The 16,809-nt window shown below is 39.2% G+C and overlaps 2 protein-coding genes across 3 annotated transcripts in view; one reads left to right on the top strand and one right to left on the bottom strand.

The window, feature by feature from the left end:
- LOC126282097 (zinc finger matrin-type protein 2) overlaps positions 1–12,293 on the bottom strand; it is a 45,826-nt gene extending 33,533 nt beyond the window's left edge. The window contains exons 1-3 of the mRNA XM_049981555.1: positions 12,211–12,293; positions 11,838–12,058; positions 11,652–11,725 (exon numbers count right to left, since the gene is read on the bottom strand). Coding sequence (XP_049837512.1) covers positions 11,652–11,725; positions 11,838–12,058; positions 12,211–12,261 — 346 coding nt within the window. The 5' untranslated portion in view covers positions 12,262–12,293. The remainder of the gene's footprint in view (positions 1–11,651; positions 11,726–11,837; positions 12,059–12,210) is intronic.
- Positions 12,294–12,522: 229 nt separating this feature from the next.
- Positions 12,523–16,809, top strand: part of LOC126282096 (FHIP family protein AGAP011705-like) — a 218,678-nt gene continuing 214,391 nt past the window's right edge. The window contains exon 1 of one of the 2 annotated variants that reach the window (XM_049981554.1): positions 12,523–13,005. The gene's annotated coding sequence lies outside the window, so the exon portion shown is untranslated. The remainder of the gene's footprint in view (positions 13,006–16,809) is intronic. The other variant, XM_049981553.1, reaches the window with a different exon arrangement.

Genomic DNA, 16,809 nt, shown 5'->3' with positions numbered 1-16,809 from the left:
GATTTATGACAATCCACAACCACTATCAAGCATCATGTCAGAAGCCAACATGTCAAATTCAACTACAAATCTGGATCAAATATAACACATAGCAGATCTGTGGCAAATCATATAGCAAGCCTGAAGTGACATGTGATCTTCAGTCATGTACATATCGCAGAGATGGTGACTGATTTGGGGGGGGAGATACATTGAACTAGAGGGCACTCTATAATTTAGATCTCAGGTGGTAACTTTCTCACTGGTTATATAAAGGAGGCTGTAGAACAATACCAGAGAAGGAAGTTGCTACTCACCATATAGCGGAGATGCTGAGTCGCGATAGGCACAATAAAAAGATTCACACACTCATAGCTTTCGGCCATTAAGGCCTTTGTCAGCAGCAGCAGCACACACACACACACACACACACACACACACACACACACACACACACACACACACACACTCATGCAGACACAACTTGCACACACATCTGCAGTCTCAGAGAGCTGAAACCCCACTGCAAGCAGCAGCACCAGTCCATGATAGGAGTGGCAACTGGGTGGGGGTAAGGAGGAGGCTGGGGCAGGGAGGGGGAAGGATAGTATGGTGAAAGTGGCAGACAGTGAAGCGTTGCAGTTTAGAAGGAGGACAGGAGAGAAGGTGCGGAGGGGGGAGGGGGTAAGTAGCCGAAAGGAGAGAAATATAAATAAAAATAAATTAAAAGACTCGATGTGGAGGTGAAATGACGACTGTGTAGTGCTGGAATGGGAACAGGGAGTGGGCTGGATGGGTAACCCTCCTGGCCTCAACCTTCATTAGTCACTGTCCTCACCCATTCAGCCCCCTTCCTGTTCCCATTCCAGCACTACACAGCTGTCATTTTACTGCCACACCCAGTGTTTTAATTTATTTTTATTTCTCTCCTTTCCGCTACTTACCCTCTCCCACCTTCGCACCTTCTCTCCTGCCCTCTGTCTAAACTGCAACACTTCACTGTCTGCCACTCTCACCATACTATCCCTCTCCCTCCCCACCACAGCCTCCTCCTGACCACCAACCAGTCACCACTCCCATCATGCTCTGGTGCTGCTGTTTGCAGTGTGGTTTCAGCTCTGTGAGACTGCAGATGTGTGTGCAAGTTGTGTCTGCATGAGTGTGTGTGTGCGTGTGTATGTGTGTCTGCTACTGACAAAGGTCTTAATGGCCGAAAGCTATGAGTGTGTGAACCTTTTTATTGTGCCTATTGCGACTCAGCATCTCCGCCATATGGTGAGTAGCAACTTTCCTTCTCTGGTATTGCTACAGTCCATCCTGGATTTTCCACTGTTTGATATTTGCCTGAAGGCTGTAAATATAAGAAGACAACAAATTTCTCATTGTGTCGATCTGTAAATAGAATTGCTAACATTTTTCCACTCAATACAGGGTGTACATAAAGTCCGGGAACACTTTCAATTATTTATTGCACAAGAACTAAACATTGTACAGCTGTCATAAATATTGCATTCTGAAGAGAAACTCTGAAAGTTTTTTATCCAAAATTCGATATGCGAGCCATGAGTGACCCGGCAAACGTCAATACGGTAATCGAATTCTTGTCATACCCATGCCAGCACGGCATTGTCGACTATGGCAGTCACTTCCCTTATTCTCTCCTGGAGCTCTGCTACATCATGAGGTAGAGGCGGTACATACACCAGATCTTTAATTTGTCTCCACAGAAAAAAGTCACATGGGAGTGAGATCTGGTGATCGGAGAGGCCATTTCATGAAACAGCTGTACTCTTCTGTAGCACGGCTGAGTCATCAATGCAGCAGCTCTGTGTTCAGGTACGCACGAACTTCATGAAGAAAATGGGATGGACCCCATGCTGCTGAAAGATGAACGGAGAGTTCGATTACATTTGAGGCATCAGCCATTGTTGTAACATGTCCAAGTAGGAATATCAAGTGACAGTGCTGACAGCGAAGAAGAATGGCCCATATAGTTTTCGACGTGACAAGGTACAAAAAACATTTACCTTTGGGGAATCATGCTCAAATTCAAAGCATTTGTGTGGTTGCTTTGTACCCCAAATTCAGCAACTATACCTGTTCACTTTCCCATTAGTGTGAAAAGTGGCTTCGTTGCTAAAAATTAAGTGATCAACAATGCCATCGCCATTCTCATTCAACTGTTGCAACTGTGAAAAAAACTCAAAACATTTGTCTTTGTCACTGAGCTTCTGCATTAGCTCCAATCTGAATGGTTTCATAGACAGCTTCTGTCACAGGACTTTCCACACTGTCATTGGAGTAATTTCAAGTTCACGGGATGCATGACGCACCAGTTTCTTTGGACTCGTTATGAATGTGACTCCTACGCACTCCACATTCACTTCAATCACTCTGGGATGTCTGCTTCTCTTTGCCGGGCACAAGCAACTCGTCGTAACGAATTTGTTGTGCCAGTGGTAAATGACCTTCCTTGTTGGTGGCTTCTTACCATACTTGGTTCTGAACATCTGTAGCACACTTGTTTTTGTCAAACTCCAACACACAGAAAGCTTGCTCCACACCTGAACTCGCCGCGTTTGCGACTAGTGCTGACTATCGGCTAGTTACCAAACTAAGTTGCGGCAATATACATGAAGAAAAACTTTCAGGGTTTCTCTTCAAAATGATATATGTATGATATCTGTACAATGTTTGGTTCCTGTGCAATAAATAACTGAAATTGTTCTCAGACTTTTTGTACACCCTTTACTTTCTTATGGTATAACTGTCTAGGCCAATGCAGCTGTCAAAAAAGTATTTATTCTACAGAAGCAGATGATAAGAACATTATGTAAAGTTGATAACTGAACATCTTACGGAAGACTCTTAAGGTATCTTGGGATTCCCACACTTACTTGCAAATACATCTTCTCCTATTACTTTCGGGTAATAATTAGAGTGAATTTTGGGTGAACACATTAATATTTACAACCCCAATATTATAAGCAGCTTATGCATCACAGCCTAGGTTCAAAATGGAGTTTTATATTTCAGCCTTTAAAGAGTTGCCATCAGATATCAGACAAGAAATTGTAGATAACCAAACAGTAAAATAAGCATAAAAGACTAGCCTTACCCTACCAACCGCCCCTTCTACGATTTGTCAGTATCTGGATTCTTGAATGTAAATTCCATGAAATATTGATGTTCAGAATAAGCAGCCTTTAATTTGACCATTGCACAGACAGCTGCTAGTGTAGAGTTATATAAAGGCTTGGGATTACCAGAAGTTGTGATTCCACTTGCCTGCTTTGACCACTGATGTCATCAAGATGGTGACACTCCTATGTCAAGCGTACACACACAATATGGTGACTGTGACACCACTCATTACACCCACTAACAAATAAATAACATGCTAAATATTTAACTCCAGCAATAAGAAAACAAATATTAACCCAAAAATCAAACACATGATATTCTCAACATTCAACACAACCAAAAAATGCAAGAACACAAAAAACTGGTATTGTAAATTTAGCTCGATACTAGGAACCAACAAATAACTTGACAACCCAATACTGCCAATTTTGCGTGACCTATATAGCTCATACGAAGGCCTTGTCACCAGAAACCCACACACAAATTAAAAACCTGAATCTGCAAATTTTGCTGGACCTGTAAGGCAGCTAAAAAGAAGCCCGTAATACCAAAACCCAACATACTCAAATCATCAAATCTAATATTGAAATCTTCACATACCCTAGCTATCTGAAATGAAACCAACAGCCAATTGACATAATTAATATCAAAAACATAACCTAACCAATGACAATACACCAATAAAAATTACCCAGAATCCAACACAATTACCAAGCTCAAATGCAAAAAACCTAAAATTCATGAAAACTTGCATCATCGCAAATTTTGATATACACAAAAAATAATACACACACACACACACACACACACACACACACACACACACACACACACACATAAACACAATACATACTCCAATAAAAAATACAGCAACATCAAAATACTTGCCAACCAAATGTAGACTCACCAATTCTGACCCCCCCCCCCCCAAAAAAAAAAAAAAAAACAGCCTACAAGATGACATCGTATCTTTGCCCAAAGCATTAAGCAATGATTTGCTCTTAAATTTCTGTCATATCCATTGCTGACTAAAACAGAAAAACACTATTAAACTTCTGACCATAAGAAACAAAAGGCATTAGTAGTACCAAACAAGTACGAATTCATCACCCACAAAACACAAAATAAAATTAACTCATTAATGAACCTTGCACAATCAGTTAAAAATGTCAAATGCCTGAGATACATAACAAATGTCTTTGAAACATACAATACAAGAGATACTACAACACAGCCTCTACAAACATTGCGCCATCATGACATCACAGAACACAACACAGCTATGTCGCAGGGCTAATCAGACAAGTGGAATTGCAACTTTCAGTTGACCTAAATACCTAGTCTGAAGCAGCAGATATTAGCAGCTGAGTCGTGTAAGAGAGTTTTTAATCCCCAAATGTAGCTGCTTTTCTGCTGATATAATCACAATAAAGTAATTTAGACTTAATTTCCATGGGCTAATCACAAACATGAGTTGATAATGGAGTCAAATTATAACTGAGTCATTCCACGCCATTTGAAGGCTTCTCTTAATGGTGGGGTCTGTGGAACCTTTTTTTTGGGGGGGGGGGGTTGGGGGGGGGAGGTGTGTACACACCATGATGTGCCACCTTACAAACAAATTTCTACAAAAAAAATCACAATCATGGAGATAGCGAAGAAACTTTTTAACAGCTGAATGAAGTTTACCGGTCGTACAAACCTGTGAATGAAGGTTAAGTATGAAAGGCAGTATATTCAAAAGTTCAGCCCATTTAAATATAGCAATCCACATACATTGTTTGATCTGCAAGAAATTACAACTTAACAAATGTCAACCAGTTTTCATTTCAGATAGCTAGGGTATGTGAAGATTTCAATATTAGATTTGATGATTTGAGTATGTTGGGTTTTGGTACTACGGGCTTCTTTTTAGCTGCCTTACAGGTCCAGCAAAATTTGCAGATTCAGGTTTTTAATTTGTGTGTGGGTTCCTGGTGACAAGGCCTTCGTATGAGCTATATAGGTCATGCAAAATTGACAGTATTGGGTTGTCAAGTTATTTGTTGGTTCCTAGTATCGAGGGGATTTGTTCGAACTAAATTTACAATACCAGTGTTTTGTGTTCTTGCATTTTTTGGTTGTGTTGAATGTTGAGAATATCATGTGTTTGATTTTTGGGTTAATATTTGTTTTCTTATTGCTGGAGTTAAATATTTAGCATGTTATTTATTTGTTAGTGGGTGTAATGAGTGGTGTCACAGTCACCATATTGTGTGTGTACGCTTGACATAGGAGTGTCACCATCTTGATGACATCAGTGGTCAAAGCAGGCAAGTGGAATCACAACTTCTGGTAATCCCAAGCCTTTATATAACTCTACACTAGCAGCTGTCTGTGCAATGGTCAAATTAAAGGCTGCTTATTCTGAACATCAATATTTCATGGAATTTACATTCAAGAATCCAGATACTGACAAATCGTAGAAGGGGCGGTTGGTAGGGTAAGGCTAGTCTTTTATGCTTATTTTACTGTTTGGTTATCTACAATTTCTTGTCTGATATCTGATGGCAACTCTTTAAAGGCTGAAATATAAAACTCCATTTTGAACCTAGGCTGTGATGCATAAGCTGCTTATAATATTGGGGTTGTAAATATTAATGTGTTCACCCAAAATTCACTCTAATTATTACCCGAAAGTAATAGGAGAAGATGTATTTGCAAGTAAGTGTGGGAATCCCAAGATACCTTAAGAGTCTTCCGTAAGATGTTCAGTTATCAACTTTACATAATGTTCTTATCATCTGCTTCTGTAGAATAAATACTTTTTTGACAGCTGCATTGGCCTAGACAGTTATACCATAAGAAAGTAAAGGGTGTACAAAAAGTATGAGAACAATTTCAGTTATTTATTGCACAGGAACCAAACATTGTACAGATATCATACATATATCATTTTGAAGAGAAACCCTGAAAGTTTTTCTTCATGTATATTGCCGCAACTTAGTTTGGTAACTAGCCGATAGTCAGCACTAGTCGCAAACGCGGCGAGTTCAGGTGTGGAGCAAGCTTTCTGTGTGTTGGAGTTTGACAAAAACAAGTGTGCTACAGATGTTCAGAACCAAGTATGGTAAGAAGCCACCAACAAGGAAGGTCATTTACCACTGGCACAACAAATTCGTTACGACGAGTTGCTTGTGCCCGGCAAAGAGAAGCAGACATCCCAGAGTGATTGAAGTGAATGTGGAGTGCGTAGGAGTCACATTCATAACGAGTCCAAAGAAACTGGTGCGTCATGCATCCCGTGAACTTGAAATTACTCCAATGACAGTGTGGAAAGTCCTGTGACAGAAGCTGTCTATGAAACCATTCAGATTGGAGCTAATGCAGAAGCTCAGTGACAAAGACAAATGTTTTGAGTTTTTTTCACAGTTGCAACAGTTGAATGAGAATGGCGATGGCATTGTTGATCACTTAATTTTTAGCAACGAAGCCACTTTTCACACTAATGGGAAAGTGAACAGGTATAGTTGCTGAATTTGGGGTACAAAGCAACCACACAAATGCTTTGAATTTGAGCATGATTCCCCAAAGGTAAATGTTTTTTGTACCTTGTCACGTCGAAAACTATATGGGCCATTCTTCTTCGCTGACAGCACTGTCACTTGATATTCCTACTTGGACATGTTACAACAATGGCTGATGCCTCAAATGTAATCGAACTCTCCGTTCATCTTTCAGCAGCATGGGGTCCACCCCATTTTCTTCATGAAGTTCGTGCGTACCTGAACACAGAGCTGCTGCATTGATGACTCAGCCGTGCTGCAGATGAGTACAGCTGTTCCAAAGTATTTATCGTCCATGTTTCACTTCCATACATGGCTACACTCCATAAAAATACTTTCAGAAACGACTTCCTGACATTTAAATCTATACTCGATGTTGACGAAGTTTTCTTCTTCAGAAACTCTTTCCTTGCCATTGCCAGTCTACATTTTATATCCTCTCTACTTCGACCATCATCAGTTATTTTGCTTCCCAAATAGCAAAACTCCTCTACTACTTTAAGTGTCTCATTTCCTAATCTAATTCCCCCAGCATCATCCAATTTCATTCGACAACATTCCATTATTCTTGTTTTGCTTTTGTTGATGTTCATCTTATACCCTCCTTTCAAGACACTGTGCATTCCGTTCAACTGCTCTTCCAAGTCCTTTGCTGTCTCTGAATTACATCATCGGCGAAACTCAAAGTTCTTTTGTTTCCTTTACTGCTTGTACAATATACAGATTGAATAACATCGGGGAGAGACTACAACCCTGCCTCACTCCCTTCCCAACCACTGCTTCCCTTTCATGCCCCTCGACTCTCATAACTGCCATTTGGTTTTTGTACAAATTGTAAATAGTATTTCGCTCCCTGTATTTCACCCCAGCCGCCTTCAAAATTTGAAAGAGAGTATTCCAGTCAACATTGTCCAAACCTTTCTCTAACTCTACAAATGATAGAAACATAGGTTTGCCTTTTCTTAATCTATCTGCTAAGATAAAAATTGTAGGGTCAGTATTGCCCCACATGTTCCAACATTTCTACAGAATCCAAACTGATCTTCCCCGAGGTCGGCTTCTAGCAGTTTTTCCATTCGTCTGTAAAGAATTCGCATTAGTATTTTGCAGCTGTGACTTATTAAACTAACAGTTCGGTAATTATCACATCTGTCAACACCTGCTTTCTTTGGGATTTGAATTATTATATTTTCCTCATTTTAATTATGACTGGATAACTATTCTTGTGCCAGTGACTAAAGACCGTAAAAAAATTATCATCTTTTCTGTCTTCAAATCAGTTGTTGTAGCCTGTGTCAAATCTCTGAGACTAACTCAGTTCTGGACCAATATCCCATTTCTTTTAACGCATTGCTGTATATAATTTAATGTTGCAAATTTTAAGATGGACAATGATCAGAAGTTGTGACTTGTGTGATTTTCAGTTTTTGTCTGTCTTTCAGTAGAAAAGAATGTTTCCAGAATGAGATTTTCACTCTACAGCAGAGTATGTACTGATATGAAACTTCCTGGCAGATTAAAACTGTGTGCCCGACCGAGACTCGAACTCGGGACCTTTGCCTTTCGCGGGCAAGTGCTCTACCATCTGAGCTACCGAAGCACGACTCACGCCCGGTAGTCACAGCTTTATTTCTGCCGGTATCCGTCTCCTACCTTCCAAACTTTACAGAAGCTCTCCTGCGAACCTTGCAGAACTAGCACTCCTGAAAGAAAGGATATTGCGGAGACATGACTTAGCCACAGCCTGGGGGATGTTTCCAGAATGAGATTTTCACTCTGCAGCACAGTGTGCGCTGATATGAAACTCATTCTGGAAACATCCCCCAGGCTGTGGCTAAGCCATGTCTCCGCGATATCCTTTCTTTCAGGAGTGCTAGTTCTGCAAGGTTCACAGGAGAGCTTCTGTAAAGTTTGGAAGGTAGGAGACGGATACTGGCAGAAGTAAAGCTGTGAGTACCAGGCGTGAATCGTGCTTCGGTAGCTCATATGGTAGAGCACTTGCCCGCGAAAGGCAAAGGTCCCGAGTTCGAGTCTAGGTTGGACACAGTTTTAATCTGCCAGGAAGTTTCAGAAAAGAATGTATTTGTGATTACTTGACATCTGCCCTTTGAGGGGGGGAAAAAGTTTAGAAGCACAAAGACAACAACGACAATATTAGTTTTGTGTTTATATTATCTTTTTGGAATGTAGGTTGAGGTATCAGACGGAACTCCATGTTACGGTGAAAGGTGAATGTTTGGCTGTAAGTTTGTAAAGCCACTGTATGTGAATACAAAATCTTGGTTGTTGTGTGATACTGACCTCTAGGGAAGCTTAAGGTCTAGATTAGGTTGAAAGATGACACTTTGGTTGTGAATTGGTGATGCTAACAAATGTGATGTCACAGGAACAACTCTAATTCTTGTTATGGTGCATATGTCATATGCCTGGAATTTGATAAGTTATTTACATCTGCCACTTAGATGATGATACAGGTCAAAGTAGGCTGATGCTGGTGTAAACCAAGATATACATTTGTCAATGTCTGCTTGCTTTTGTGTGTGTGTGTGTGTGTGTGTGTGTGTGTGTGTGTGTGTGTGTGTGTGTACCCTAAGGTAAGCCTTTCCGCTCCCGGGATTGGAATGACTCCTTACCCTCTCCCTTAAAACCCACATCCTTTCATCTTTCCCTTTTTCCTGATGAAGCAACCGTTGGTTGCGAAAGCTTGAATTTTGTGTGTATGTTTGTGTGTCTATCAACCTGCCAGTGCTTTTGTCTGGCAAGTCACATCATCTTTATATGCTACACAATGACTTATGATGCAGTGTATTCATAATATTATATGGTACAAAATGACTTATGATACACGAACATACAAAATAGTGATTTTGTGAGATATAATTAGCTTATATTATATATCAGTGATTCCTAATTATAATTAATTTCTTTAACACTGATTTCTGTTGCTAGTTCTTTTTACGATGTGTGAGATTTATCACTCACAGGATGAACTTTTGATCACTGTTTGCTACACTATAAAATTCTCCTTGTATCAGAAACTTTTTTAGAATTTTGGGGAACGTTTTCTCAGTTTTAAGGTCTTGTAATTCCCTTGGCATCGCTTGTATTAACTTGATGCCAGAGTATTTGGGCCCCGTTTCAAAAATCTTAAGTATATGTGGAATGTACCACAGTTGTTTTCTGTTCCTTGTGTTATGTGTATGAACAGTTTCATTAGTCTCAAGTTTTGTGTGATCACGTAATGCACTCACAATGGTCTTGAATATATACAATGATGGAAATGTTAGAATGTTTAGTTCTTTGAAACAACTTATACATGATTCTTTTTGCTTCTTTTTCAATATAATTTGAATGGCTTGCTTCTGTGATTCCATATCGCATGTATGGTACAAAAAAACCATGACAGACAGTGCAGAAGAGGTCTCAGTGAGTACACTGAGCCAGTTGTTTCATTCACCGAACTTAGCTTACTGGAAACAGAATTTATCTGCAGCTTCCAATTTAGCTAGTGTCTAGTGGAATGCCCAAAAACTTAATCGAAGCTACTTCTTCCAGTCCTTTTTCGTCTAAGAAAACATCCAATGTTTTTTTTTTTATTATTTTGAAGACCATGTGCTTAGTTTTTTTTCCACATTACTAATTAACTCATTTTCAAAGAGTCATTGTGCTGTACTACTGACTGATATGAATGTATTTTGCTCAAGTGCCTCCAAATTGTTGGAAACATTTAGCACAGTCATTTCATCTGCATTAAGTATTTTGATTTCATTTCCACATTATTCACAAATAATTTGGAGAGAACAGGTCCCATTACAGATCCTCGAGGTATACCATACTTAATGCTTCTAACTTCTGATCTGTATAAGTCATTAATGGCTACATATTGCCTCCGGTTATTTAGAAATGATGTTACCCAGTTTGCTGCATGTCCACAAACACCAGTATTCTCTTGTTTCTTTACTAGGCCTGTATGATCAACTGTGTCAAAGTGTGTTAATGTGTGAGCCAAATAAGGTTACAGGTTTACAAATTAATTGTATACTTAAGTAACCAGAAGTTACTGAATAGTAATCAACATGGCCTTTGAACAATTCGAAGTACAGAAAAGCAACAAAGGATTACATGTATTAAAAAAAAAAAAAAAAAAACAAACAAAACAAACAAACAACAACAATGTTGTAGTCCAAGTTAATTTCGATCTTTCTAATGCTTTTAATACTGATAGTAACAAAGTTCAGTTAGATAAGCTGTCATGTACTGTTGTGCTAAATGATGATTAAGTAAATGAAATAAATCACATCTTTAGGCATTCACAAGGCAGTAGTGGTTCTTCCAGAAGTATAGAGTTTTTATTCATTAGAGAATTTTCACACACTTCTAGGAGTGAGAGGATAACCACAAATTCTCTTGGATATACGCCTAGTGTCTGTTGTGTCACCTATTAAATTTGGTCCTCCTGAAATGACATGTCTTGAAACTGATCAATATATGTGGATGCACGTGATTAAATAGGAAAGTAGTTGTATGGCTTCCTGAGCTTATCTAAAGAATCCAGAAGAAAAGGATACACTGACAACATACAGATAACTTTATAAATGAATTAACTATTTACACAAAGATTGGTTTGATTGGCATGAACTACACGTTTGCAACTGCATTTTGGCAGTTTTTACATGGCATGCATGACTGAATCCATAGCAAACATGTGAAGGCTCCTGACTACATTGCAGCTGCTCAATATGATTTTGCATATATCAATGTACACTAATTGACTTCTATTCTTTACTGATTGGAGTGAATCCATCAATAATGAAAAACTATGACACTTATTTCTGCTCAGTCATTAGTCCACTATCACTCCCTTATAGTCAGGTTGCAAGATAAGTAATATTGATTAATGTTATTAAAGAAACAGGACAGAAAAATATGAAACATGATAGCAATTTACACAAAGCTAAATACAATTAGTAGAGAGTCACTTACGTTTCTTTCCATTTATGTGGTCTAGGAAGTTAATGGAATCTTTCACAACACAATCACACACATTACAGTAGTACCTGCAAAGAATTACAGGTCAATATACTGTTAACACATGTGAAATTACACATCAACTAAGTAATGGTGCATGACATATCAGCAACGGGGCTTGTAAGATGTCTGAAGGCATACCCTCCTGTTTGCGACGACGGAGTGTTTTTTGTTATGACTACACTCTTTCCTAATTTTGATTCTAAATCAACTCGGTAGTCACGTTGCCGCAATAAGTCTCGTTTAACAGGTGGCTGTTTTTGCTTCGCTTTTTCTTGTGCTTCCAATTCTTCCTGTATTCTTTCTGCAGCCAAACGTTCATATTCATCGCGGTCCCACTTTCTTCGATGATCTTCTGCTCTCTATAATAAATCAAACCGGTCGTCTTATAATAACTAAACTGATCTGTATTTTATCAAGTTAACCTTGTCAAATTAATTCAACCAATTAAAAATACTGTCTCTACTGAAAATGTTACACATCCTTTCCATAAAAACAAAACATAAACACGTACCTCTTTCGACGCCATGTTGTTGAGCAAAGATGTACCAAACAACACGACCATTGATCATAGAACACAACAGAGCCTAGTTTGACTTGAGTATAGATACCACCTCCATTAGTTCAATAAATTAGCCGAATAGACATAAAAATCATGAGCTGGGAACTAATATCAACCTGACTGTAGAGTATTTCGCAATACAATTTTCATAGCAGTATTTAAGAGGATTTATATCGAGCAAACCACAGAATACAAACAAAGCCCCCCCTTCAATTGTATATCAAATACCAAAATACAGCGAGAATGAATGTCGAAGCATATCTTTGATGCTATATTTGCATCTAAATGACATTTAAAGGGCCAAGAAAAATTAGTTCTTCTAATTTGACAGTTGAGATGGTATCTTCAATGTCATCTTTGATGAGATGAGGTTTGCTGTCCTCATTGTTGCGATAGTAAATGAAAACATAGGCAAAGTTGTTTTCGCTGACAGGGCGTAGTGTAGTGATGATTGTTCATCAGCTTTGTGAGATTAGTTGCTAACTTGCGTAATACACTGTGTTATTGTACCTGTTTCGCCTTATCAGTGTCGTAGAAATGCTGCAGTTTTTTATAGCAATGAAGTTACTGCATTGTTTCCATTTTCAACGGACAAGATGTTTAATATTAGACAGACAGTTTGAAGTCTTTTATTAATCTGCAAAGAGAAGAAATTATCCAAATGTTGTATATTGTTATGGCTGACTGGAAATGTGAGCGACAGGAGCGTGCCGAACATTTTTTCTGTAAATGTATCGCCTGCAAAAGGTATTACTTTATATATGCCGTTATTTTACTCCTCACACATTCGCAAAGCACGAAATTCGAACTCCACAAAATATTGTTTTGGTGAACTGTCTTGAAATCACCACTATACAAACTGTTTACGCCAGTTGTAATGCTAGCTGTCTATAGTTACACCGTCAAATTACATAAGTTATTCAGTAACCACTTCAGTTTATTACTTTCGTATGGCACAAGTCAATATTAGTGTTTTGGTACCTGTAATGTCCTACTTCAGGCGGTAATATATAGTACTAGTTTTATATGGAACTAAGATAGGAAAAGTAAAGTTCATTGTGGGAGGAGTACAGTGATTGTTTTGTATTACAGAACATCACGTAACAGTTCTTGATTGTTAGGGAAGCAGTTTGCAAGCACTTTTTAGGAAATGACTGGCATCAACAACAAGAGGTTACAATCTAGTGTTCCTGCTTGAATAAAACACGAACGAAAATATTCTGCAAAGTTATGTGTAACACATTACTCTCAGTTATACTCCCTGTTATTGAATGGAACCGTACTTGTTTGTGTAATTGCTGTGATCTGGATTTACTGATCAAATGCACAAATGATACAATTAATATCCTCTCCCTCCCCCTGCCCCCACCCCTACACACACAGAGATTTGCTTTACAAGGATACTGGACATGTCATGGCATTGCAATTTAATTACTACAAAAAATAGACACAGGCAGTTAGATGCTTACAGGTCTAGTTTTACAAGGATGGAACAGGTAGTTGGCCTGGCCTTGTGGTAGGAGCAACCCTCATAATGTTACACTACGCACACTATCAGCTGACATCGGGTCAGTAGTGACATTTAGTGTCTGTATTATGCAATACAGCATCTCATCTGAGAAACTGAGTCATTGTCCTGCTATAATGAGTGAGATATGCTGTTAGCATTAGACATTGCAGAGGTTAGGGAATAAGGTTCTTCAGAGAAGGGAAAATTGTGAAAGTGTTGTGATGGATATTTTATTATCATTACCATCATTATTTTTATTATTTGTGTTATATTTTCACCAAACTCCTAGTTTTTCTTATCTAATCTTCATTGTGGAGAATGTATTGCTCAAGAGAGAGTTTTTAACTGACTTTTTAAATAATTTTGTTTTAGTGATCTCTTTAATTTTCCTGGTATGCAGTTTGTTGTATGGTTTTATTATTTGCTGGAAAATGATGTTATGAGCTTTACATTTATTCTTTCTTGGTAAATATGAGTTCCATCAAGATCTGTTATGTGGTGATGGTCAGGGCTGTTTGTGCAGTAATGATGAAAGTCATTCTTAATGTGCATAGGTGATTAAGATTCTAATATTGAGAAATATATCCATACAGTGTACATGAGCTCCCAAGTGTTTTGAACAGATCTCTACAATTAGCTCAATTACCGTTTTTAGTTACTGTTCTTATGGCCCTGTTCAGTCATTTGGAAACTATGTTCATATTTTGTATATATTTTTTGCAGAAAAGAATTTCATACTTGAGTCATTCCATGTCGAATCAACGGACTTTAATTAAAAATTTTACCTCGCCCTCTTAGCTTTTATCAGCCTGTCAACAAGCATCTGGGGTAAAGACAGAGTGATGATTTACCTGAGATCAGCCACCAGGTCACAGACTGCAGGAATATGAGTTATCATGAGATGACCACCACTGCTGCATTGAGAAGGGTTCCCTGAACACAAAAGGAGCTATTGATTATGCCTGGTGTGGCCATTATGCAGTCAGCACAATATGACAGCATCTTTCCAAGATGCCTGGAGAGAAGTATGCCATGCCTTGGTAGTCCTCTAGATTCCTCTCAACTTCTTGAGGGTCACAGTAGCCTGTCATCCCAGATCTCAGGTTTTCAGAAGTTGATGTCGTAGTTGCAGTCTTAGATCTATGCCAGGTAGCCCATGTTCAAGTTTGTCTCTTGTGGTTCCTTCTTCAGCTAATTTTGTTTTCAGGGAGTTCATTTCACAGAACACTCATGTGGCTCAGTGTTCAGATGAATGTTACTGTAATTCTAGAGCTGTGTAGATCAACTAATAGGGCTCGAGTGCCAGGGACCAAAGAGTTTCTGGGATAGCACTGAGATATGCCTTGTAAGCGCCTCATGGAGCCACTACAAACAAGGGTGTTCTCTGCAGCAAGAATTTTGACGTATTTCCGAACACATGATATGATGACCAACTCTGTAGTGCATACATTGCACACACTCGGCTGAGAATATTTATCATGCCCCCTTGCATGTCCAAAAGCACAATCAACCCTGCCATTGACTTTTGATCCGCGGGTGTAGATACATGTTGAGTTTGGGTGGTTGTGGAGAACTGAGCAGAACGGGCAAGTGAGAATGGTGGGATCAGCATTTTCTTAGGGCAACAAAACAGGTCCATCAAAACCATAAGATTGGGTACACACCATAGGAGGGGGGGGGGGGGGGGGGGGGCACTGTGTACACAGACAGAGAGGGAAGTCTGAGGTCTGTGCACAGGGATTCCAATTGTATCTCAGCCAGTCTACCCATTTTAGGGTGATTCATAAACAATCTGAACTATAGGTTGGGAAAAAGTGAACTAACACTAACTGCTGGGTATCTTAAAGATAGTGACAACAGAATTTTTCAAGATTTGCTAGTCTCTGGCCCTCAGTGGTGGGATACCAGCTTCCACTAGGAGGCTGTCTACAGGGCTTGTATGGAAAGCTCCAGTTGCCAAATGGACACCACTATGATGGACAGTGCCTAACAAGCTCATTACTGATGGATGCTGCTGAACCGTAACCAACACACCCATAGCATAGATGCAATAAAATCAAAACTTTGTACAATCACAAAAGAACTGTGCAGTCTGCGCACCAGGGGGCACTGCTGAGAAATGTAAGGTATTAAGTTTTCTCCTGAAATTTACCTAGAGGTGGTGTAATCAAGTTAACTTATTATCAAACAAAAAGCTTAAAAATTTAAAATGTTCAACGAGTAACTGGTTAAGGCGGTATAGTTCTGGGTATGGATGCATAGTCCCGAGTATACAAAAGTGCATGACTTAAGGTTTTGTGAGAGAACACTGAAATCTATGATTCAGGGTGCAGTTATGTATTCTCTGTGTAGCCCCCTAAGTTGGATCTCTGTGGTGCGCACATGATGTAGAGATGCAATAGAGACAAAGATCCTGCGCATACAGTGACAGCGATACTGTGGGTCCCACTGCAGCCAGACACCACAGACTGCAATGGTAAAGAGGGTCACACTCGGAATCAATTCCTGAGCTACCCCAAATTCCTCTTAAGTATTCATTGTTGAGGGTAGACACTTTCCAGACCTGGTACAGTAAGAGGGATTTGACATCTTGGATACAAAAGCCCCACTGATGAAGAGTAGTCCGGATGTGATGGTGCCAGGTGGTACTGTACACCTTCTGCAGGCCAAAAACCACAGTGATCAAGCATTGGTGATGTGTGAAATCTGCATACTGCAAATTCTGTAGTGGACCAGAATGCCCAAAAGCCACTTTGAAGTTGCAATATATGTCAGGCCCAACACAGTCTGTAGTTGACCACAACTTTGAATAATTTATACATCCTGTTCATTAGGAAGTGTGATCAATAATTAGCAAAATTTGAGGGCTTTTTCCAGGTTTCAAGGCAGGAATAATAATAAACTTACCCTTCCATAAATACATTTTAAAAACCTGTGAATGTGTTTTATGATGTCACAGCTAAGGTGTTTCAGTATTTGGTTATGGATTTTATCATGTCCAGGGGATCTCTCTCGACACACTGCCAAAGCGCTGCAGAATT

The sequence above is a fragment of the Schistocerca gregaria genome, chromosome 7, assembly GCF_023897955.1.
Source record: "Schistocerca gregaria isolate iqSchGreg1 chromosome 7, iqSchGreg1.2, whole genome shotgun sequence".
Taxonomy (NCBI): Eukaryota; Metazoa; Arthropoda; class Insecta; order Orthoptera; family Acrididae; genus Schistocerca; species Schistocerca gregaria.
This window is presented reverse-complemented; position numbering and strand designations above follow the sequence as displayed.